We start from the raw sequence: 24,382 nt of genomic DNA on the forward strand, positions 1-24,382 counted from the left end.
CAGCATAACTAACTACAACCAGTAGCCTAGGCGGAGGAGGGGGATTTCTCGCTTTTGTATTGATGGCAGTCATAGGCTAGAATAGTAATATGCGTTACAAGAGCGGTATGTTGAAGTTTTCATGTTCGAGGAAAAGTTTGAAATAGCGAAACGTAGTTGAGCTTTTTTAATTTCCGAGAATTGAAAGAAAACATACTGCTCATTATCGTACATTATTTTGTGCGAAGATCGTTTATTACATACCTGAAAGAGGAATCTCTAATTAGTTGCAATGAAATCTCCATCTTGGTTTCTGTTCAATGACGGCAAATTTGCAAAACAAAAATATATATCTTCAACATTGTTGCTTTAAAATATTTTCTGTGTTTACTATACTCCAGCAGGCCGTGATATACATCTGTATTTTTTTTCCCCCAGTCTATGATGAGTCTGGAATCTTGTTGATTTTTTCACGGCTTCCTTAATGTTACTTGCATCACGAATGCAGTAACTTTAGTGGAGTTGTAGAGTTTACTTATTTTTTGCAAATATTCAAAAACAATAATTAACATTGCAATTTAGGTGAAATTGCAGTGGTAAGTTTCCAATTTATAATTATTACTATATTGAACGTCTCTAAAAATAATATGTTAAAAGCCTAAAGCAGTAAAATCAATATGTCACTTAAGCGGTAAGAAGAGGGAAATTGTTATGTGTGTTAGGTTGGGAATACTGAATGTGGAATTTTAGACTTTCCGCGGATTGGTTTTGTGCGGAAACCAAGCAAAATATACGCACAATCTCGCACAAACTTATTTTACATAAATACGAGTTTGCAACTGCTACCAAAAATTTAAGATCTCCTTTGTAAGCTCGTATTCTTTTGATTCACAACTAGTCTACGCTCTGCCCCCCTCCGTATGACCGGAAATAATGCTCGACGATAAACACCTTCTCCTTTGTTGTGAGAACCATAATTGCAGAAATCAACACAACACTGAATTCACAATTTGTCAAGCTATGATACAAAATGAATAAACATTTCGTTGCTAGGGAAACGTGGACAGCAGATGAGTGATAATTTCACTACTGTTTGTTTTGACGCGTACCGTACCATTACCATTTGTTCTTAACTTCCATGATAAAATGTCTAGCTTTCATTAATCAGGTATTCTTGTCGTACTTTAACTTTTATTGTAATTGTAAATTTAACATTAATTGTAATCTTATTGTTCATGTTATAGTTGTAATCCCCTGGTAGAGGGGCAGAGAAGGCCTGACGGTCTTATCTCTACCAGGTTAAATAAATAAATACTAAATACTAATACTAAAAGTGTATAGCCTAAGTGTTCGAAAAATATATCAGCAAGGAAAGCCAGTCTAAGATGCCAGAGTTCTGGGAAATAAGTTTGCGTCTTGCAGACACGGCACAACATAAATTGAGTGGAATCCACTGTTATGAGTAAAATTTTCGTTGTTTTCGATTTTATAGTAATTTGTATTTTTGAATGGGGTTAAGTACCGTGCGGTAGTGGGGGATCGCAAACAAATGCCTCTTCCAAAAATGGGTCGCGCCTTCAGAAAGTTTGTGAACCACTGCCCTAAAGTTTTGACGTACTTTTTTGTTACACCCTGTATAACAGTGGAAGGCCGACGGCATTTACTTCAGCCAAACCCGTTTCCTGCTGAACTATGAACACAATCACAACACGAGGATGTTTACCGCCGTAGAGGACGATGGTGCCCGGCACGAGGAAGCAGGCCGAGAGGAAGGCGAGGAACGTGTACAAGTGGTTGGCGAGGTCCATGAACTCCTGCACCTGGCGCAGCATCCAGTGCCCCCTGGAGGCCATCTCGCGTAGCTGTGACCGGCTGCCTCGAAGTCGCTTAGCGCTCCTGTACCTGCCACAAGCAACGGAGAACAAACTGATTAATACAGGGTGGAACTAATATAGCTGTGCAGGTTTTAACAGCTTATTCATTCATTCATTCATTCTGGTGTAGTTAAGGTAGCCGTGGGAAAATGTGATCCTGCGCCGAGCCACTGTGTAACCTGCACCTATGGAGGGAGGCGGACACCCGAAGGGGAAGTGAAGCAACTGTGTGACTTATTAACGGATTTTCATTTTCCTTACGTCAAGCACTTAAATATAATTTTATAGCTACAGTACAAGACTACAAACTAATTTTTAGTACGTGTAACGAAGAAAGAAATGAACAAGAAAACATAGGACACATTATCACAACCTAAAATTAACTGTCTTCAGAATGTCTCTGCGACAGAGTTTCAAAATCAGGAATTATGTCACTTACTGCCAGTCGTAGTTGATCACGAAAATATTTGTCTGTCAGTCGTGATCTAAATTTGGTTTTTACTATTTTCATTGTTGAAAATAATGTTTCACAAAATGTAAGTTGTAGTGAACATGGCTTCAAAAGAGCAAGCGAAAGAACGAAGCTTCGAATATCTATTTTTTGGCAAAGATTTGAAAAGTTCAACATTTGTCAAATCCTTACATCTAGCTTTCATTTAACATCACATTGTAAATCTGTGAGTTTAAATTGAAGATCTAACCTCATTATTCGTACATCTTCTGTCGACGTACTACCGTAAGATGATGATGATGATGATGATAATAATAATAATAATAATACTTAACCTTTTAATGTTTCATCAGTAACATGTAGTATAATGCCGTTTTATGTTATACAACCGTTTTCCTCGTAATACTTGTGAACAAATCATACATTTAATATTCTCATCATATTGACAGGAAAAAATGCGTCCTCCAATCCTACTTGGAACTTTCGTTTTTTTAGAGGTACATGGTTTCGAGAGAGACATTGCGACGATACGCCACTCGCAGGTCAGAGACAAATACAAATGGAACGGAGTTTGACTCCAGTGAGTAAGAGGGTGGGGGATGGGGGAGGTAGGAAGCAAGAGAAATGCATAGCTATCATTGCGAGCCACAGTGTGCTCGTGAGTCACATTTTCGCCACGGCTGAGTTAAGGCCATCAGGCCTTCTATTTCACACCACCAGAAATACAAATACAATAATAGAAATAAAAAATCATACTATAAACAAAGTAAAGCCACACAAAAATATACACAGGTTGCAGTCACACAAACTTTAAATGAGTGATTAAGTATCATAATTAATTTTATCCTAGTTAATTAACGAACATAAACAAGAAACTTGCAATTTTAATCTAGAGTAAAAAAAAAAACAAATCAACACTTCTAGCAATACCTACAAAAACCATTAAATAAGACAAAATTGTCCAAAGTCCGGCAGTCCCTGACGTCATTAGGTAACGAATTCCAGAGGCGAGGTATTTCTACAGTGTAGGAGGATGAGTATAAAGACGTTCTGTGATGAGGGATAGAAAGAAGTGCTTGATGCCGGTTTCAAAGACATGTGACAAGTTGAAAGCGCGATAGTAGATAATTCGGAGTAGAAGTATGCATGATTCCAAATAGAAGAGGCAGTGAATGTATTGCATGCGGAAATCTGTGGTCTGTGCCTGTCCCTCTTCACCGCTGACCATGACTACCCACGCGCATGTAAACAAAGACGTATCTATTGTCAAGGAATAGCTAACCTGTTTCATCGGGCAACAAGTTTCGTTCCTGCTAGTCAGCGATGTATGCAATGGAGGGGAAAAGAAACTGGCCACCCTACACCATTATCTCGTGGCTTAGCTTCCTAATTAGTGATACATTATTGGTGTCACTTATGAGGTTCAACAACTATCGATTTATTAATTAATCAATGACCGATCAATACATTCATTTATCAATCAGTTCTTCATCTGTCAAAGCATTCGCTTATGTCTCAACTATCGACCTATTTATCAATCCAGCCACTCATTCATACATTTGTCGATTAATACATACAGTATGTGTCGTAATTATGTACTATTGCGGAGTATTCTATACACCAAAACAAACATATTTTATCATAAACGTATAGCCGATACTGCATTATAATATCTTACCAAGAACAGTAAAGTAACCCAATTTTGACGATACAACAGGCCAACACAGCCAACCATATATGTGAAAAAGTAATATAGTGCATACAGTGTTTTATAGTGTATATATTTATTTGTTTTATTTGTTTATAATTATGTGTTATAATGTTTTAACATAATTTTATTGTCCTATACGGGTTTTGCAATTGATAGAACTTAACAGCATCACAATAACCAACCACATACTGCCTATAGTAAACTAAGAAATCATGAAAGGCCATACACAAGTGAACAATCCACAACATAATTAAAAAACTAGGTCTTCACAACACACAATGACATAGGCCCCATATCTGAAGATGACACACACCAAGTGTCGAAAACGTTCATAAATCCAAATATTAAGATAAGCACAGGTGGAAAACAAAAAAATTGATATTATAATACAGTGAGCTTATCGGCATCTCCAAAATGAAACCAAAATGAAACTATCCAAAATGAAACCAAAATGAAACTAAGAAACGATACTGCATTGTTATCAAGATATGGCAACACTGCGTTATTTCAAAGCTAGTCTACCAATTACTCGTGGCTAAAATCGGAACTAACAGTCGGTGTTGTTTTGTGGTTCATAGTTGGCCATGTCTTGTAGTCATGGTGATGTTTTGTTGATTCATGATGTTGAGTATTGTAACTGAGATTAGTGTTATTTTTACTTTACTGAATTGCATAATATAACAGTTGGAACTATTACAGAATGGGGGAACCATACACAAGCAGTGATGTGATTTTGATTTACGGTGAAGTAAAAACAATTCTGCTGCTGCTCGTATCTACGCTGAACGTTTTCCTGACCGACGACACCCAATTGCAAAAACATATTTTGTAGCAGTGGAATGTCGCCTTAGGGAAACAGGTCGCTTTCAGCGTATTCCGAATCTCACCGGACCGGTGGACAACAATGACGTCACGCTGCAGCGAAATAGGAACAAAACTGCTGGAAGGATCGATGGCTGTCATGGCGACTGTATAAGTTGTTGTCTGTGCTACGCTAGCAAAATTTTGCGAAATTTCCGTACTGCCATCTCGTTCAAAGAAAAGATAGCATGAACAATTTATTTCTTGAACCGGTAGTAATAACTGGTCCGTTGACATGTTCGCTCATAAGCCATTAACATATTGTTTTTACGTTGTGCTCATTACAAACAATACAGCAGAACACACCGCCATGACACAACAGTGCACGATGTCATTCGTCTGCTAATTCCCGCACTATACAAGAACCAATCAGATTCACTGATGGCGGCTGATGGAGACTGCCACCACCTCTGCAAGCTGATGACACCGGTGCGACACCGGTGGAGCATCAATGAAGCCATCGGTGGAATTCGGAACACCGTGATGCCATCGGATTGCTCAGCGCTAAGATTCGGAATACGCTCTTTGCACCTGTGATGGACAATGCCAATAGACCGCGAAGTCGCAGAACTGCTGCTACTGAAGAAAACATTCTGCTTTCCGTAGACTATTCACTAGGTACAAGATAGTTACGATTTTAGGCACGGGTAATTGGTAGACTAACTTAGAAATAACGCAATGTTGCCATAGCTTGATAACAATGCAGTATCGGCTATACGTTTATATGACAAAATGTGTTTGTTTTGGTGTATAGAATATTCTGCAGTACTTTATAGAACATAATTATGATTCACCTTGTATAATCTATTGATAAATCCTTACAATCTATCTATCTGGTACGGTGTGATCTTGTCCTGTTATGCCATGTCTTTTCTTGTCTTTCGATGGTTCCACCATCCATGTTAATGTTCCTTTCCCTTCTTTCCTCTGATATTGTCTTGTCTTCGCTTAGTATTTCCTTTATATCTACAATCGCTCTTATTACTTTTTTTTTTCCGTAATGTTATTTTAACTATCGAAGAGTTTTAGCGTCACACCCTTCGTATGTGGCGGAACTACGGTGACCAACATGACGCCTAACCTTTCAATAAACTCGGACAAATTCTGCCCAAAGCGGGTTCGAATCCGGTGCCAGATCTGTCCGACAGCAAATTAACGAAGACGGCAGCATTAATAAAATGTGTAGGCTATGAGTAAATGTTAAGTGGAATCTTCTCATCTGTTACATCCGACGGCCAGAAGTAATTGGTCAGTGATTGTCCCGTCAGTTTTACCAACATAAAGATTTATATACTGTTTTTCCCAGCGTCGCAATTTATGATACATTTCCGAGTGTTGACGACCACTAAATTCCAGGAAATGTCGGGCGTCCATTCACGCAGGCAGCTGATAAAATACGCTATCCGTAACCTGCGCCACGGTTCGAATGCTCTCGATGAAGCTGACGTCGTAACACTCTGCCATCAAGAACCAGTATTTCCGATCAGTATTGAATGCAAATATGTTGGCATGATTAGGCATGTTCAATTATTGGACAATAAAACGCACGGAAAATGCATGGCGGATAGCCTACCGCGAAATTGATGTTATGGTTTGACCCCTCGGGCCAATATTTATGTACTGCAGCACCCGTAGGATATTTCGTTACGTCTTTTAATTTAATACATTGAAAACGTCCAGTAGAGTAGCAAATGAAATTTGAATATTCTGTAAATGAAACTCGTGTCATATTATTATTATTATTATTATTATTATTATTATTATTATTATTATTATTATTATTATTATATTCACTCTAGAGGAAATTAAACGCAGAAAAGTATATTCTATTATCCATGTGCTAAAAAGGATAAATGTTCATCTCCCCTCTTGCTTAAAAAAGTCCCTTGTGCAGACACTTGCATTTCCCTATTTCGACTATGCGGACATTTTACTGACTGACCTCTCCAGCGACAACAAAATGAAACTTCAACGTGCTCATAATTTGTGTGTACGTTTTGTAAGCAATGTTCGTAAATATGATCATATTACTCCATCCCTGGAAGCAATAGGTTGGCTTAAACTAGATAAGAAAAGAAATTTACATTCACTTCTCTTTCTCTTCGAAATCTTGAACTCTTCTATTCCTTCGTACCTGTCGTCTCGCTTCACTTATCTTTCTTCCCACCATAATCTGAACACACGCTCTCGTCATGAAACAATACTAACAATACCATCCCATCGCACCTCCTCATACTCATCTTCTTTCACAATAGCCCTGCCAAGACTCTGGAATTCGCTACCTGCTAGCATCAGGGACTGTCGAAATAAAATTGAATTCAAACGAAAACTTACTAGGCACTTGGTCAGTAATTGATTACTTGTAAATAGTTTCTTTAATCTATGACAAAATATTTCAATATTCAGTAATTTCATCACTATACAATTTTGTTATTCTAGATTTAATTGTAATTCAGTAAATATAAAATATTCTTTGTTTCTCTATGATAAATTATCTAGCTTTAATTATTCAGGTAATCTTTTCGTACTTTGATTTTATTGTAATTGTAAATTTAATACTAACTGTAATATTATTTGTAATTGTAATTGTAAATTTAATACTAATTGTAATTTTATTGTTGATATTGTAGTCGGAATCTCCTGGTAGAGGGGCAGAGAAGGCCTGACGGCCTTATCTCTACCAGGTTAAATAAATAAATACTAAATACTAAATAAATAGGAAATGCCTGCTATTATTCTGTTGACAAGCTCTCAATTTTCGTTAAAGTACTTTCACCGGATATAAGTAATTGATTTTGAAATTGGCTGTGTAGTAACGAAATTCTTATGTTAAGTTGAAGGATTATTGTTTTGTTATTATCCAGACGAAACAATCAAGCCACGCTGTAGAACAGAGCTTTATTGTTATTAATTTTATGTCTTTGGTTATGCTGTTACGGGCATGGAGATTATTAGAATGTACACTCTATTTCATTTAATTTCGAAGAATGTTAGAAACGCAGTTCTAAGTGTTGAGCTTTTGACATTTTCTCAACTAAACCGTACATTTTGTTCGTTTTTTTTTTTCAGTTTTAACATTAAGTGTTAAAAGTGCAAATGTTCTTTTTTAACACTAGTGCAGTCTATATCTTTATAAATATACAGATTCATGTTTAGTATTACTACATCAGGTTATGTAATGTTAATGACGTAATTTGCTTTCTTTAATTATATTTATCATAACATTAGATTATGTGTTAATAAAAACAGATGAAAATATAAGTTATATTCTCATAAAACTAGGATAGGAATATAAAAAATGGGGGCAAATAATTATTAATATAGCAAAAACTGAATGTCTGGCTGTCGGCAATGAAACAGTGGATATACTACAGTACTTCGTGGTGATTCATGATATTGTAAGAGGGAAAGATCAACATAATTATCTTTGAGTTAGGCTATGTTTAATAAACATTTTAGCAGTAATTTAAACGATAGGAGATGGATAGCCCTAAGGAAACAACCGACAAGACAGTTACATCCTGTAATTTGAAATAAGAATAAAAAAAAAGAAACCAAAATAAAAATGTCCACACCTGTGGAGTAACGGCTAGCGCGTCTGGCCGCGAAACCAGGAGGCCCGGGTTCGATTCCCGGTCGGGGCAAGTTACCTGGTTGATGTTTTTCCGGGGTTTTCCCTCAACCCAATATGAGCAAATGCTGGGTAACTTTCGGTGCTGGACCCCGGACTCAATTCACCAGCATTATCACCTTCATCTCATTCAGACGCTAAATAACCTAAGATGTTGATAAAGCGTCCTAAAATAACCTACTAAAAATAAAATATAAATAAAAATTTACAAAACAATCTTAGAAATAACGTGAAACATCTTTAAGAGGGCGATACCAAGTTAAAAGTGAAATATTGAAAATCAAAACCAAATAAACAAAAACAATATTATATTGGTGGATAAAACATAATGAAAATATAGGGAACTAGCTGAAAGTACCCGGTGTTGCCCGGGTTTTCCTTTCTGCTTCTGTTTTCAAATGAACTGTTTGTTAAATTTTAGAAAATTTCGGAAATCCAACTATAGACAACCAAAACGAATTGTTTTACTAAGCTTTCCTCTCACTTACATGAATTAATACTCCTTAGCCAAATGCCTGCCGGGTTTAACTAAATTTAAAACAATTGTAGATCAGGCACCGAAAAGAAAATATTTCATCATATGCCTGACGTTCAACTTTGTTTTAAAATTATATATTATATATTTTAGCACACGTCCTAGGATCCTGTCAGCATGGAGAACTCCTGAGAAATTCACGCCATCATAACATCCGAAAACTAATAGCACAAGCCCTTAGAAACAAATCCTTCGAGGTCCATGAAGAGGTGCACTGCGTTGCGTCTGAAGGCGGCGGAATTAGAAGAGCGGACATCGTGGCTCTAGACAAGACTAATAGTAAAGGCTTTATACTGGACCCAACTGTTAGATTTGAGATGAGCCAGACCCAACCATCCGAGGTCAACAAAGAAAAACAACAAATTTATGAGCCTACTATTCCGTATTTTCGAGAAAAATATCAGATGGAAGGCACCTGGGAAGTACATGGTTTAATGATCGGAGCGAGGGGCACCATCCCACGATCAACTGTAAACACTATCAAAACATTTGGAATCCATGACATCATTCCAAAAATAATTACTTCAACCATTAAAGGGTCTGTGGCAATTCTGAAAAATCATTTATACGGAATATCATAATACCCCCCCCCTTTTCTATTCGTTAGTGTGTGATTGTTACAAATATATGTACAAATTTATTATTTCTTAAACTTAAGCTCCTAGTTCACATTTAAATTTGGCTCATCTATCTTACTGTAATCATTACTATTCTTATATGTGTGTTATTCTGTGTTTTTGGCAACCCAGGATGCCTGGGCAGACTATTTCTTGAAATAAATTATATATCTCTGCCGGTCAGTTACCGCTAAATTTCAAGTGCTTTATCTTAGTCGTGGCTGTCAGCGTATTAAACACCATTAATTTTTCTGCTGTCTCCTTTCCTCCCCGCCACAAATGTGACGTTGTACAGAGGCAGAGAAAAAATAATTATAAGATCTGTACATTTAACTGAAGCTGTGCTGACATACATTTCACGTAATTTCATGCCTATGTGTGCTTTCACTTGAACTTCAGAGACAGCTGATGGTGATTAGAGAATTCCCTTGTTCCCAGTCTGAATCGTTGGGGTGTCATTGTGTGCCTAAATTTATCTATCGGTCGTACCAAAGAATCAATATATACGTATGTAATTCAATTTATATTGGAACATTTTTTACCCCTTGACAGCTGTACGCCCGCTTATATCATACCAGGGCTTTTTAAAATATGACTTAAGATATAATATCTAACAAATTTAGAACATATTAAATATATTACTTTTTATTTTATATACAGAATGCAGATAGAGTATAATTTTGCAAGAAGTCATTGTTCAGCATAAATAATAATATTCTGAAAGACATCCTATGTTTTAGAAAATGAAGTCACCGTTCTTTCCACAACGCTTGACATACTACACTGGCAACCTGATTACACAGATAAAATTTCGCAATAACTCATTATTGGACATGGGCAATAATATTTTGAAAGATAGCCTATATATTTTACAATTAAGTAGTATATCGAAATGATAGCCGTCCAAATCTTGGATTTAAAATATCGGCATCCCAATCAATTCAAATGAACAAAAATGAAGAAAATGTAAATTAATGTCTTATTTTCAGTGGGCTTAGGTATATTCACATACTACATTAGGAACATGGCAAAAGTCTCATTGATATGCATACAATTCGTTTTCCCGTCTTTTGTATAAATATGTATATATGTTTAGGTGTGCTCACTTGAAAGCAAGTTACGCAATTATTGACAATATGAAAAACACGGAGATTTAGGTGAATGTCTGCAACTTCGAGCTACTATCCTTGAGCTTTATTTTACTACGGTCATTACGAATGCTAGTTGCACTGAAATGGCAGTTGCTTAAAATCGAATGACATGTTACTGGCTATCATAAGAATATGTGGGATAAAAACATCTTTTCCTTTCGTTTTGCCATTTAATACTGTCACTTCTATTACGTCTGTCATCAGTTTTTTCACACCAATTCCTGTTCCATTGCATAGTTCTTGTGGATCAATATTTCGCAATAGTACTATTGGTGGTTCAATGTTAAGTATTAAATTATGTGTTGGCAATCCTTGTGATTTCAAAGAATTTAAGAATTCAGTTTGATAAAACACAGTCTGCTCACTATCTACAATTGTCTCGAGAAACACATAATACGGTTCTGGACTGCATAAGGATACTTATTGCATGAATTGTCTATATTTTGGCCCTCATGATGTATCTACAATGTTATTTTATATCGTTTTGCTTTTTCCATGGCCTCATGAAAGTCGATGTTGAATACAACAGACAATAATAAAGAACAATTGACTATAGAAGATTGCATTTTAGTATTATACATGAATGTTTGATCGTATTTATTTTTATTTTTTACTTTTTTAATCAATTTAACGTCCATTTTAACAATTTTAATATAGCCTATGTTCTTCTCCTGGTTATGAAGGTTAAATGTGCAAACTTTGGTACATATTGGTCAAAGCGTGTAGATTTGTATAGGGAACATACATACATACATACATACATACATACATACATACATACTCACATTCACTTTTATATATTAGATACGCCGGGACTGATAAAATTTATCGTTGCAATACGGTTTATCGTCATTCCAGTTTTCGTTTATGGAAGTTCGACCGTATGAACAACCACGGATGCCCAACAACAGACTATCTCAAAGGCTATTTAATTGCAATCCTTGTGGAAGAAGACCAAGAAAGCGGAGGAGACCAGCGTTCAACCTGAAGCGGAACAGACTAGAAGGCCTAATCCAAGATAGTCGATGATGATGATGATGATGATGATGATTATGATGATGATGATGATGATGATGATGATGATGTTTTCTTACCTGAGTGTGAGAATGACTTTTCGTTGTGAGATCTCACAGTGAACTGCTGCGTCTTCAGCACAGAACGTGCTGCATACAGGCAGTCTGTGTTGTCGATCGGAAGATAAGACATTGAATCCAAAAGAAGTTAACACAACACTGCGCTTTGTTTGCACCTTGACCGTTGACCTGCTCTCGTGTGACTCATGTCCAGGAATGTGAAATATTTTTATACTTCATGCAATGTCAATAAAACAAATTTACACTTTAATGTCGATTGAAATAGGCTGTAAGAAACAGTGTGCTGCTTTCTTGTTCAGAAGGTTCGTTTTTGAGACCTGAGTTCGGTTGTCCGCTTTCCTAAAACAAAGTTCAGTGTAGTACCTTAAAGATACCATTACTGCCTTTGCAGAACGAAAAGTTGCACTTGTAAGGATAAAATTTCTGAACGTTTAAAGGACAAAACTAAAATTATTTCAACCATTTATTACCATAATTCACTGCTGTCTTTAACTGGCTGAATTAAATCAATGGCTTGCCTAAAACGTGCTATAAAGTATTTCATATAAGACAATTTTTATCTCGAAAAGGAAGTAAAAACGAGCAAAATTGTATTAAACCGTTTTGTTCGAAATATTTCAAAGAATATCCCCCTAAAATTAATGATGTTACTTACGATTCACTCTGTATATATTTGGTGAATTTTTACATGTTAGAATTACAAAAAGAAACACAAAATGGTGAAAGAGAAACACAGACGTTAGGTTCTCTTTATAATGTCCACAATTTTAATGTCCATTTTATTATGTTCATTGCACAAAAGTCCATTACACTATGTCCATAAATATATGTCCAATGAAGTATATATCCACGTTATTTTAGTCCAATTGCACAAATTTTATGTCCACATTTTTACGTCCACTACATGATTGTAATAGTAATATGCGTTACAAGAGCGGTATGTTGAAGTTTTCATGTTCGAGGAAAAGTTTGAAAAAGCGAAACGTAGTTGAGCTTTTTTAATTTCCGAGAATTGAAAGAAAACATACCGCTCGTGTATCGTACATTATTTTGTGCTAAGATCGTTTAGTCCATACCTGAAAGAGGAATTTCTAATTAGTTGCAATGAAATCTCCATCTTGGTTTCCGTTCAATGACGGCAATTTTGGAAAACAAAAATATCTATCTTCAACATTGTTGCTTTAAAATGTTTTGTGTGTTTACTTTACTCCAGCAGGCCGTGATATACGTCTGTCTTTTTTTTTCCCCCAGTCTATAAATGCGAACTTAATACAAACGGCTTCCTTAATGTTACATGCATCACGAAATGCAGTAACTTTAGTGTTGTAGAGTTTACTTAATTTTTGCAAATATTTAAAAGCAATAATTAACAGTGCAATTTAGGTGAAATTGCAGTGGTAAGTTTGCAATTTATAATTATTACTATATTGAACGTTTCTACAAAAAAAAATATGTTAAAAGCCTAAAGCAGTAAAATGAATATGTCATTTAAGCGGTAAGAAGAGGGAAATTGTTATGTGTGTTCGGTTGGGAATACTGAATGTGGAATTTTAGACTTACCGCGGGTTGGTTTTGTGCGGAAACCAAGCAAATACGCACGATCTCGCACAAAATACATTATGTCCATTTACAAATTTACTTCAATTCTCTACTCAATGTCTTCTGATTGTTCATCTTCATACAGCTTCAGATGATAACTAATAGCTTTGAGGTAAGTTCTGATGTGTAGGCCTATTTCTTCGTTTTAGTGTTGTAATTCCGAACAATCTCTTCTACTCGACTTAAATTTTGTAGGTACGATCTTTTAATAGGGTGTCGCATATTCAAATGCCCGCCAAGCACATCTCTCTTTTCACATCTCCAGTATCCCTTTTGCCCATTACTGCTCTATGATGATGACGACAAAAAACTTTACAATAGCAAAGGTTTAGACTGGATCAATTTTGCTTCAATCATGGTTATGGCTCAATGTACTCTATAGAGGAAAAAGGGTAGCCGTTTCCATAGTTTCGATGAACAATGAAACAGGAAGCTAAAAATATTGCTGATAACTGGTCATTAAAAAGTGGGCATAAATAAAAGTGGACATAACGGCCATGGGCCCAAAACAATGGACGCACATAAAATGTGGACATAAATGAAAGTGGACAAAAATATTAGAGAACGTAAGTTATATGGACATGGTTTCAATGGACTTGACGTCTTGGTAGCGTGAAAGAAGAATTCAGAAGTTACAAAAAAATAAAAAAATTAATAATAATAATAATAATAATAATAATAATAATAATAATAATAAAACACAACAAAACTCGAAGAAATTCTTAGTTGTCTAAGTTTGTAGTAACTACTGATTAAATTTCAGTTTAAAAATAAATACAAATTGCAATACAAGGAGCGTTATACTGTATATATGGCGATACAAAAACAATAAAATAATAAATACAAACCTTTTTAAGCTTTGAAGTTACAATTTAGTATGGCATCACTTGTTAAGTGTGCGAGTACACAATAAAAATTTAAAAGAGATTGTTTCAAAAATACAGAAGTTGAAAATTTCAGCCCTTAACCTCCTTGTATACATTATTTTTTTGTGTATGAAAAATAATTTTATTTCTGCTTGTCTTGGGAATAATTGTTCATAAAAGTAAATTGCAAAGGAACCATCATTCGCAACACGGTAAAAGAAATGAATTATTCTGAAACGAGTAAAAACTCAGATAGTGTTGTGTCATCATGGTGGCATCAGTTATTTTCGGAAAGAAATATATTTCGACCCCGACTTAATTGAAGTTCGTAGCACTGATATCTCCTATGTCTTGCGCACTCAACTACTAAAGTGCTTGTTTTGATACTTGACATCGTAAGAGAATGCCCCCTGCTAAAGGCTTACCTTCATGTAGAACTTGACACTAACATGGACACAGACAGTTGTGGTTAGCCCTACATGGCAGTTCACAGCGTAGCGCGAGGCCTTCTGACACAGACGATGCGACGGTGAGCACCAAACGTAGATTACTGCACTGTCGTGCGTCGTGCCAGAGTCTGGTCAAACTCCTTGTTTACGTCACCACTCATATCGAGAAGATTCCATGTCAATACCGATGAGTCTGTTTTAACTGTACAGCATCGTCATCCATGTTCGAAATGTGTATGTTATTCATTCATAGTGTTCTGCCCAAGGACAGGTCTTCATTATTTATAATAATAATAATAATAATAATAATAATAATAATAATAATAATAATAATAATAATGATTTATTTAACCTGGCAGAGTTAGGCCATACGGCCTTCTCTAACACTCAACTAGGAGTAAAAACTGCGTTACAAAAACACTACAAATTTACAAAGTACACTACAATTTTACACACAAAAGTGAATAAGATAATAATAATAAAATGTAAACAACAAGTAAGAAGAAATCAGACATAATATACGAGTATAACATACAGAAAGAAAGAAAAAAGCATAATAAAATGTGAACAGCAGGTCAAAATAAATGAGGCATACAAAGTATAAAAAATAAGACAATTATTGATAATAATAATAATAATAATAATAATAATAATAATAATGATAAAAAATAAGAATAGTAATAATAATACTAATAATAATACTAATAATAATACTAATAGTAGTAATAAAATAGTGCAGTACAAAGCATACAATGAATACAATATTTTTAAGTACACATAGTAAGGAAAATTATGATTATATATAGCTCAACTTATCACATTATAGATATACCATTATCGGAAAATATGGAAACAAAAATATAAAATAAGTTAAATATCACTAGAACATAAAAAAATGTGAATACGTGGAAACATGCAATACAACACTTGTCATAATAGTAAGTTAGTTTGGCAACTCGTCATAAGATAATTTTCTAACTTGGTTTTGAAAGATTTCAATGTTCGGCAGCCCTTGACTTCAGGCGGCAGAGAGTTCCAGTGACGAGAGGTAGCAACAGTGAAAGATGAGGAATACAGAGATGATGTGTGAAGTGGAATTTCTAGCGTGTTATCGTGTTGTGATGGAGTATTAATATTATGATAGCGAGAGAGAGAGTATGAAAACGAGCGAATAAATAATAGGGGGATGAAGTGTGCATAATTCGATATAAGAGAGAAAGCGAGTTTATGCCTAATTAATTTGTCTAAAATGCGTTACGGTCCTTAAGATTAGGTTGGTGTCATAATTAGTAACTGACTTTGTGCAGTGCGACCTTTGAGTGCTTCCGTACCTTAATATTGAACTTCAGCACTCATTAGTACGCTATGCTGTTAGTTCAGACTTGGGAGAGCTCTGAACTCTGCTGAAGATACGCAAGCTTGTGATATTTGTTTCGAGTCTGATCCACCTCTTTCCGAATCTTGTATGTACAGGTGACTTTTCGAGTGTAGGTAAACTGCGACAAGATGACCGAAGATGCTTCTCTTTATATTAAAAGCTTCCTTTGTCATTGCTATCCTCCTTTTGACTTCCTGACAGCTAGGCTTACCATGAGAAGAAATTCTATAAAAGGACATGGAATCTAAAATAAGAGGACATTGCTGAAAAAAAGGAGGACTTTTTAAAAATTGGTATAAACAAAATTAAAGATAAAAACAATGGCTCACCTTAGTCAGTTTTCTCACTAGTTGCTGGATCAGTATTACATCTGTACCCTACTTATCGGTGGAGCCCACTTTGTGCACGAGAGCCTGAAGGGACCAACTTAATCTTGTAACAAATAACTATGGAACTGTTCACAGGACATGTCCTTACATGATGATACCTCTGACTGTCTCCGTTAGCATGCGATTTCGTTCTTTTGTCCATCGAGCAGATATTAAGGAAAATACTCTCTCAGCACTTCCATTGTGACTTGGGATAAATAAATAGAATTGACATATGAGGCGTTCAGAGCTAAAGTGGATCAAGTCACAAATTTTCATAAATTGTGTTTATTAAATTCATTTTCTGATTATCTGAAGTTGGATCTTTTTCGAGCAGTAATGGATCAAGTCTTAATTCCAAGCATTCGCCGGTAGGTGACAGCAGTCACTTTTGGCTCAGATTATTTGTTCACGATGTTCTGAGCCATAATGGATCAAGTCACCAAAGCATTTCATCAGTTTACATCACAATTGTCTATATTTTATAAATCTAGAATTTGGGAATGGAGGAATAAAATCATTGCTAGTCAAATTGGATAATCCACTAGAGTAAGTTAGCTTTAAGTCCTATTATCTCAAATCTACGTCTCATGGACTTGATCCACTTTAGCTCTGGACACCTCACATGTTTAAGAGTTCTGAGAAAGTTTCAATGCTCGCCAGAACTATTGGAATTGAAGAATTTGCACTATTGTTTATCTAAGCTTAAATCTTTGTCAAAATTAACTTGATTGGCATATCTTTGTACATTGCAGAATAAAATTGATAAAATAGCTTAGAATCATAAATAGTGATTTTTTACAGTGAAAGAATTCAATGCATGTCAATAGGTCATCATATTTTGTGTTTTTTATGTGCTCCAGCTTCAACCATTGAAAGCAGTTAAATTCTTTCATAAGTTTTCACCATTTATTTATATATGCTATGCATAATATCGCACATTATTCAATATTAATATTAATTCTAGTTGAAATACAAAATGCCGAACGTTTCAAATTTTTTAAAAATGCCTGCCGGACAGGATAAATGATTAAGAAAGAGCATATGTCCTCCTTTTGCCGGACGGATGGTAACCCTACTGACAGCAGCTCATGTTACTGGTTTTAGAATGCTCCAAGTATTTGCAAGTGTCCACTTGCTCTACTGCCTCATTTAGAATTCACACTTTTACTTTCTTTATGTTTCTTCCGATAACCATTGTCTTCGTCTTGTTTGCAGTTAACTTAATCCCGTATTGTTCACAGCTGTCATTTAGCTCTATTAGCATATCCGTCAGTATAATATCGTCTCCTCTTTTGCTAACAACGTCTTATCAGCTGTTAATAACACGGAAAATAGAAGCAGAAATTTTTTAATTGGTTTAGAAATTTGACCCCTGATTTCGAAATATCGCTTCATGTGAAGAAAAGGTGTATAGCATGGCCTTTATTAATTGCTTCTCTCATCATAGACCCTTCCTTTCAATTTCTAAACTGAAACAACAATAAAACATTCAAACCAACTTCATTCCCCAAAGTCAGTGCCTGTGTATCCCTGATACAGCACAGAATTATTATTATTTTGTCAAGAGTAACTTTTTTTGAATGGAAAACTTGTCATTTTTGTATGGACATGTGTTCACCATATCAAAGAGATATGAGTATCTCTATTGCGTATATTTATATTTAGAGTTGAATTGCGTAAACTTTTCAGCCATCTCATTATGAAGGAGCCATCGGCGTAGCTCAGTCGGCAGAGGTACTTGCTTTTTGATCCGGAGTTGCGCTCGGGCGTGGGTTCAATTCCCGCTTGGACTGATTACCTGGCTAGGGTTTTTCCGAGGTTTTTCCCAGCGGTAAGGAGAATGTCAGGTAATCTGTGGCGAATCCTCGGCCTCATCTCGGCAAATACAATCTCGCAGTCACCAATTCCATCGACGCTATATAACCTAGTAGTTGATACAGCTTCGTTAAATAAAAAAAAAATATGAAGGATGAACATTGTTAACAGAGTGGGGTTTACTACAATTTCAAGTCGCACTGAACCACATCTTTGCAAGGCTGGCAACTCTGTTGTATTAGTAGGTTGGTAACGCTTACGGACGTTGCTGGCACTTGTCGAAGATCAGCCAATGTCTCCAGCCTTGACCCAGGGTTTTGAGATTGTGCTAGATCTGATTTGAGGTCTCCCACACGTGTCTCATTTGAACTGCTTGGTCATATCTGACCTTTACTTATCCTTTTATTGAAGATCTAAAAATGCAATGAACTCCATTGATCGTATCGATTCTGCACAGGCAAAAGAAAAGAGCGTAAATTTTTAAGTTTATGAAAAACTGTATTTTGCACGAAATGGAAATATAAAAATTTTATAATTATTTTGTTGTCAAGAATAACTTTTTTGAATGGAAAACTTGTCATTTATAAATTAATTTAAAACAGTTATATTACCGGTTGTTCTGTATGGTTGTGAAACTTGGACTCTCACTTTGAGAGAGGAACAGAGATTAAGGGTGTTTAAGAATAAGGTGCTTAGGAAAATATATGGAGCTAAGAGGGATGAAATTACAGGAGACTGGAGAAAAAATGTACAGTAGGATATAATGTTTTTATTTGTACAGGGACATCATTTTATTTTACTAACATTTTTAATATTAACCTGGCTATACCTTTGGATTAATGACTGGGACCCGGAAACACCGTTTGTTACCTCCTTCCACGACTGGAGTTCGATGATACTGGCGTAAAATACAAACAAATCACTTTACTAGGTACAGGAGGGAAGAAAAGTAGTTCATCCATTTACGTAAACTAGGAAATATCGCGATTTTGAGTGTGATAATTTTCATTAGGTTTTGTTTAATCAAAATACAGTACAGTATTAACAATAAGTGTTTTTACTCACGAACTGAGTTATCCATGCGAACGTATTCATTATGCAGTGTATATTATACTGTCTACAGCACATTAGCGTACGGTATAGAGAATGAAGTTAAAATGAAAAATAATCATAATATGGATATTTAAACACATTTTTTAAAATGGTGGCCGTTTATTTCGATACAGGCTTCAGTTCCTTTGTGCCTTAATCGCACTATAGACTATTCCATCTAAATCCAATTACCAGTTTCGTCCTTCATACTTAGTAATTGATGTTGAAATAATTCTGTACCTACTCTATAAAAGAGTACCTTACGTACTGTAAATTCAGTCTTCACTTCTGCCCGACCCGCACAGATAAAATTACTCAGACATACTATCTACTGTCCGTCCAAGTGGCTATGTCGCAGGATCGTAGAAAGGGGGGGAATCACGTGATAGTTAATTACTTAACGAGGCCCTTTTATTTAAGTTATTTTAAACAATTGCATAATATTACGTAGACGTCCAATTAATTCCTAACAAAAATTAATGTTTTCAGAAAAGATCTAAGAAAGCCCAGCCACTAGTCTTTACAGTGGAATTAGCAGAAGCAGGTGGGGGAAATCGGGATGCGATGTAGGCAAACGGACGACAGTATCTGTGCGGAAATATGATTCAATATTGGAAGTTTTTGTCACTGGAAAACGCGAACATATTTCTGAAACGTACTATAATCACTAACTCAGTACTGCGGCCTTGGGTCTGTGTCGAGGACAGTTGGAACTTCGTTAGTAGAAGGGGTGGGAGTGAAGTACATTCAAAAACTCAGGTACAATAAAAATTGAAGTAAAAATAAAATGATGTCCCTGTATTAGAATACAAATTAGTTGTAGTTTTATATTAAGATTCTAATTCAGTTTTCATGTAATTAATATTATCAGTACTACTTACTGTAGGCCTATATTTTTGTGCTCTAAATTTCTTGTCATTTCTTCTTCTTTGCTGAAACCTAAACGACGTTTGATTTCTCATTTTCAGCCACGTCTTTTTTATCCACAGCTGCGAAGTAATTGTTAGCATGCTAGACCGTGTAACAAGCGGGCCAGGGTTCAAATCCTGGTTGAGACAAGTTACCTGGGTTAGATTTTTTTCTCCGGGGTTTTCCTTCAACCCATTAAGAGCAAATGCTGGGTAACTTTCGGCGCTGGACCCTAGACTCATTTCGCTGGAATAATCACCTTCATGTCACACAAACACTAGATAACCATAGCAGTTGATAAAACGTCATAAAATAAACTACTAAAAACACATCTTTATACTTATAAGCAAGTTCTTTGATGTAGGCCTGTACCTTCAACTGCGGTCCTTCCATTCCATTGTTTTTGAAAAGGCAGGTTTACGTAGCCAGCAATGAATGAATGATTTCCGACTGTCCGCTTAGAGCAGTCGAGCTGGATGCACTGCTCCCAAGACGTTAAGTCCATTGAAACCATGTCCATATGAGTTATGTCCTCTAATATTTTTGTCCACTTTCATTTATGTCCACATTTTATGTGCGTCCATTTTTTGGCTCCATGATTGTTATGTCTTCTTTTATTTAAGTCAATTCCTTTTGTACCACTGGAAGATGTTCCGGCTGTTTTTGATAGCCTTATAGGTAATATTGAGCCTGATATAGTGAATTTAGCATTGCACATGGAAAGAACTTACATCCGAAGAACACCTGCTCGAGGAAGAAGAAGAGCAATGCCACCTAGATTCGCACCTCAAGTATGGAACACTTATAATCAGGTTCTGGCAGGACAACATCGAACAACTAACATAGTCGAGGGCTGGCACAACCGCTTTCAGAAACACATCGTCACACATCGCGCGTCGGTCTGGAAATTCATGGAATTTATCAAGAAAAACCAAAGGAATAATGCAATTGAGGACTTCACCCGGATAACGGCGTATACGCTTATACGCCCGTTTTCCGACGATCAAGGGATTAGATAGTTGAATGCGTATAGCACACTGCAGTAAATTTTCGTAAGTCTACTGGGTGTTCATTTCAAAGTGTGTCATGACGTCACTGTTGTGAGTCAGCGATTTGAAGCGAGTTTCAGCTTTTATGTCAGAGAAGTTGCCTATTAATCAAGGCGTTCAGTCTGAACTTGAGAACGTGTACGGTATAACTTGAATGTCGTAGCAACAGATGGCGGTCTGTAAAGTCTGTGTGCTACCATAACCTCTTTCAAACTGTTTTGCGCGGGCAAGTCGTACGCAGGGTATTTGTTATCATCGATTGCGTACGGCAACATTCCACAACACAAATCAAAATGCTCCGTGTCCATGTTGACCGTCCAAGTTGATGCCAACAAATACGTAAGAAATCGTCTTAACCCTCTCCCACATATCCCGACAGTAAGAAAAAAAAAATCACTTCAGTACGTGTTTCCAAACATTTCACATTCTTGTCACTACTGGCGTTACCGTACGTATCGGTAAGTAATCTTCAGACTGAACGCCGTACTTGCTAGGCAACTTCTCTCGCATTTAGGTAATACGCCTTTGCGGAAGTGTAGGATGATTGAATTCTCTAGGCTCATCGGATAGCCACATGACGACATACAGCGAGCCATGACACATTTTGAACTGAACACCCAGTAGCTTCAATACACAACACAGGACACAATGTTACGTGTTTACGTTGAATGAGTGAACGCATCTACTACAGCGGCAGTCACATGCTGTTGCAAGCCGTCCTGTAGTAGGCTAGTATTCGATGTTTAGGCCTACTTCAGGTTGTCAGTTGCAGCAGTGAATCATGACCGAAAATATGGGAAAAAAGAAGCTTGTGAGCAAAAGTAAATGGAAAACCGAAGAAAGGAAAATTAATAGAAACAGTGGCAAGTCATATACAACTTGTACAGGCAAGGAAATGGAAGAGAAGTCATTTACACCTGTAAAAAGATGATGTATGAAAATGTGTACACATGACATTTCAAAGGACGATCAACTCTCTATTTTTAAACGCTTTTAGGATATTGGTTCGAAATTAGAACAATATCATTTTTTTGTATCTTGCCTTGAAAGAGTGAATCTAAAAGCTGAGAATCAATAAAAAAAAATTGTGCACTGATGATGCTATTATGGCTGTTACCTCAAAAATAATTCAACAATTAGATGTAGGAAATAAATGTCTAGGAATTTTTCTAGACTTACAAAAAGCTTTCGATACGGTCAATCACAGTATACTTTTGAATAAAATGGATAGATTAGGAATTAATGGAATTGCTTTAAAATTATTTAAATCTTACTTAAGTAACAGAACTCAAGCAACTAAAATAAATGATCACCTTAGTGAATCACGTAACATTGATATAGGTGTACCTCAGGGTACGATTTTAGGTCCTGTTTTGTTTTTAATATATATCAACGATTTACTTAAAATTGACATTGAGAAATATTCTGGTACTTTGTATTCTTGTGCTGATGATACTGTGGTTATATTTAGCGGTTCGAGTTGAAATGAAACTTATCAAAATTCTAACAGTGGTATTAATATTATTAAAGAATGGCTGGATGCTCACTTACTTTCTTTGAACGTTTCCAAAACAAAATTAATACCATTTTCATTAACATCACATGGCCTTGAGCAACTAGAAATAAATAATAATATAAGTATAACTATACATGATTGTAACCTACCTACTTTCTCATGTAACGCTTTGAGTATATCCTCACAAGTTAAATATTTAGGCTTTATTATTGACCAACATTTAAAATGGGTCAAGCATATCTCCTTTCTGTGTAACAGATTGCGTAAAACAATCCACAAATTTTCCATTCTACGCTCTTATTTACCTGTTTATGTTCTGCGTACTGTGTACTTAGCTCTGTTTCAATCAATAATTCAGTATGGTATTTTAGGTTGGGGAGGAATGGCAAAATCGACTCTCCGTCCTTTAAATCTGCTCCAAAAAAGAATTATCAAAATTTGTCTATATAAACCTTTTGATTACCCAACAAAATTAATTTTTCAGGAATTTGGCGTATCAAATCTAGAACAAATTTATAAACAAACATTGCTGATTTACTTCCATAAAAACCACAATAAATTTAAATTTGATCCTCATGAATACCAGACGAGACAAAACTACAGTTTCTTTCTAAATACTCCCAAATGCCACACAACTGCTGGATTAAAACATAGCAGAAATTTTGGACCCAAAATATATAATACATTAATTAGAGCTTACCCTGAGCTAAGTACACTTAACACACATAGATTTAAGAAACAAATCAGATTAATTATTTAATTGTTTAAGCTAATTGAGTTAAAAATTGATACTCTAATATTCATGTACTTTTGTATTTTCTATTTGTATATAGACCCTATTATTACATGCTGTATGTATTTTACCATTTATTAATGTGAATGTGCTCAATGAACTGTCTTAATTTTGTGATATATTTTGTATAACTGATCTGAACTGCGCCCGAGCACGAGCTTCTGCTCTTTCGGGCTGCAATGCCTAATGTAGCTCAAGTGTATAGTATTAAATAAATATTATTATATTATAATATTATAATAATAGAAATAATTTGTGGAAATATAGTGTTTTCTATAATGGGGGTAAAAAATTTGATGTTATCAATACTTTCTATTGAGTCTATTGCAAATTTCAGAGAAACGATTAAAAAAAGTTCAGAATAAACTGGTTTCAGGTGACATTCTCAATAATAAAAAGGGTGCACACTTAAATCGTCCTCATACAATCATGATGCAAAAGTATAAACAAGTGCAATACAGTACATCAGGGGTAGTTTCAGCTTGAACCTCATAATCTACATCATTTGTTTCCTTCAACATTTGAAAGACGGGAATGGAAGTGTCGCATCTGAAACTTTTGAGTCCAATACAAATGAACCCAGTGCCTTTGAAACCCTCCAAGGCGAAGGACTTAAGAGACCTCTTACAGTTTTCAGATGA

At 35.7% G+C, this 24,382-nt stretch overlaps 1 protein-coding gene across 4 annotated transcripts in view; it reads right to left on the reverse strand.

The window, feature by feature from the left end:
- LOC138702092 (uncharacterized) overlaps positions 1-24,382 on the reverse strand; it is a 42,154-nt gene that overhangs the window by 12,531 nt on the left and 5,241 nt on the right. For 2 of the 4 annotated variants that reach the window (XM_069829649.1, XM_069829652.1), the window contains exon 2: positions 1,703-1,881. In XM_069829649.1, coding sequence (XP_069685750.1) covers positions 1,703-1,881 — 179 coding nt within the window. Of the gene's footprint in view, positions 1-1,702; positions 1,882-11,904; positions 12,092-14,794; positions 14,950-24,382 lie in introns of those variants that run through there. The other 2 variants (XM_069829651.1, XM_069829653.1) reach the window with 2 other exon arrangements.

This window comes from Periplaneta americana, chromosome 6 (genome assembly GCF_040183065.1).
Source record: "Periplaneta americana isolate PAMFEO1 chromosome 6, P.americana_PAMFEO1_priV1, whole genome shotgun sequence".
In the NCBI taxonomy this organism is placed as follows: Eukaryota; Metazoa; Arthropoda; class Insecta; order Blattodea; family Blattidae; genus Periplaneta; species Periplaneta americana.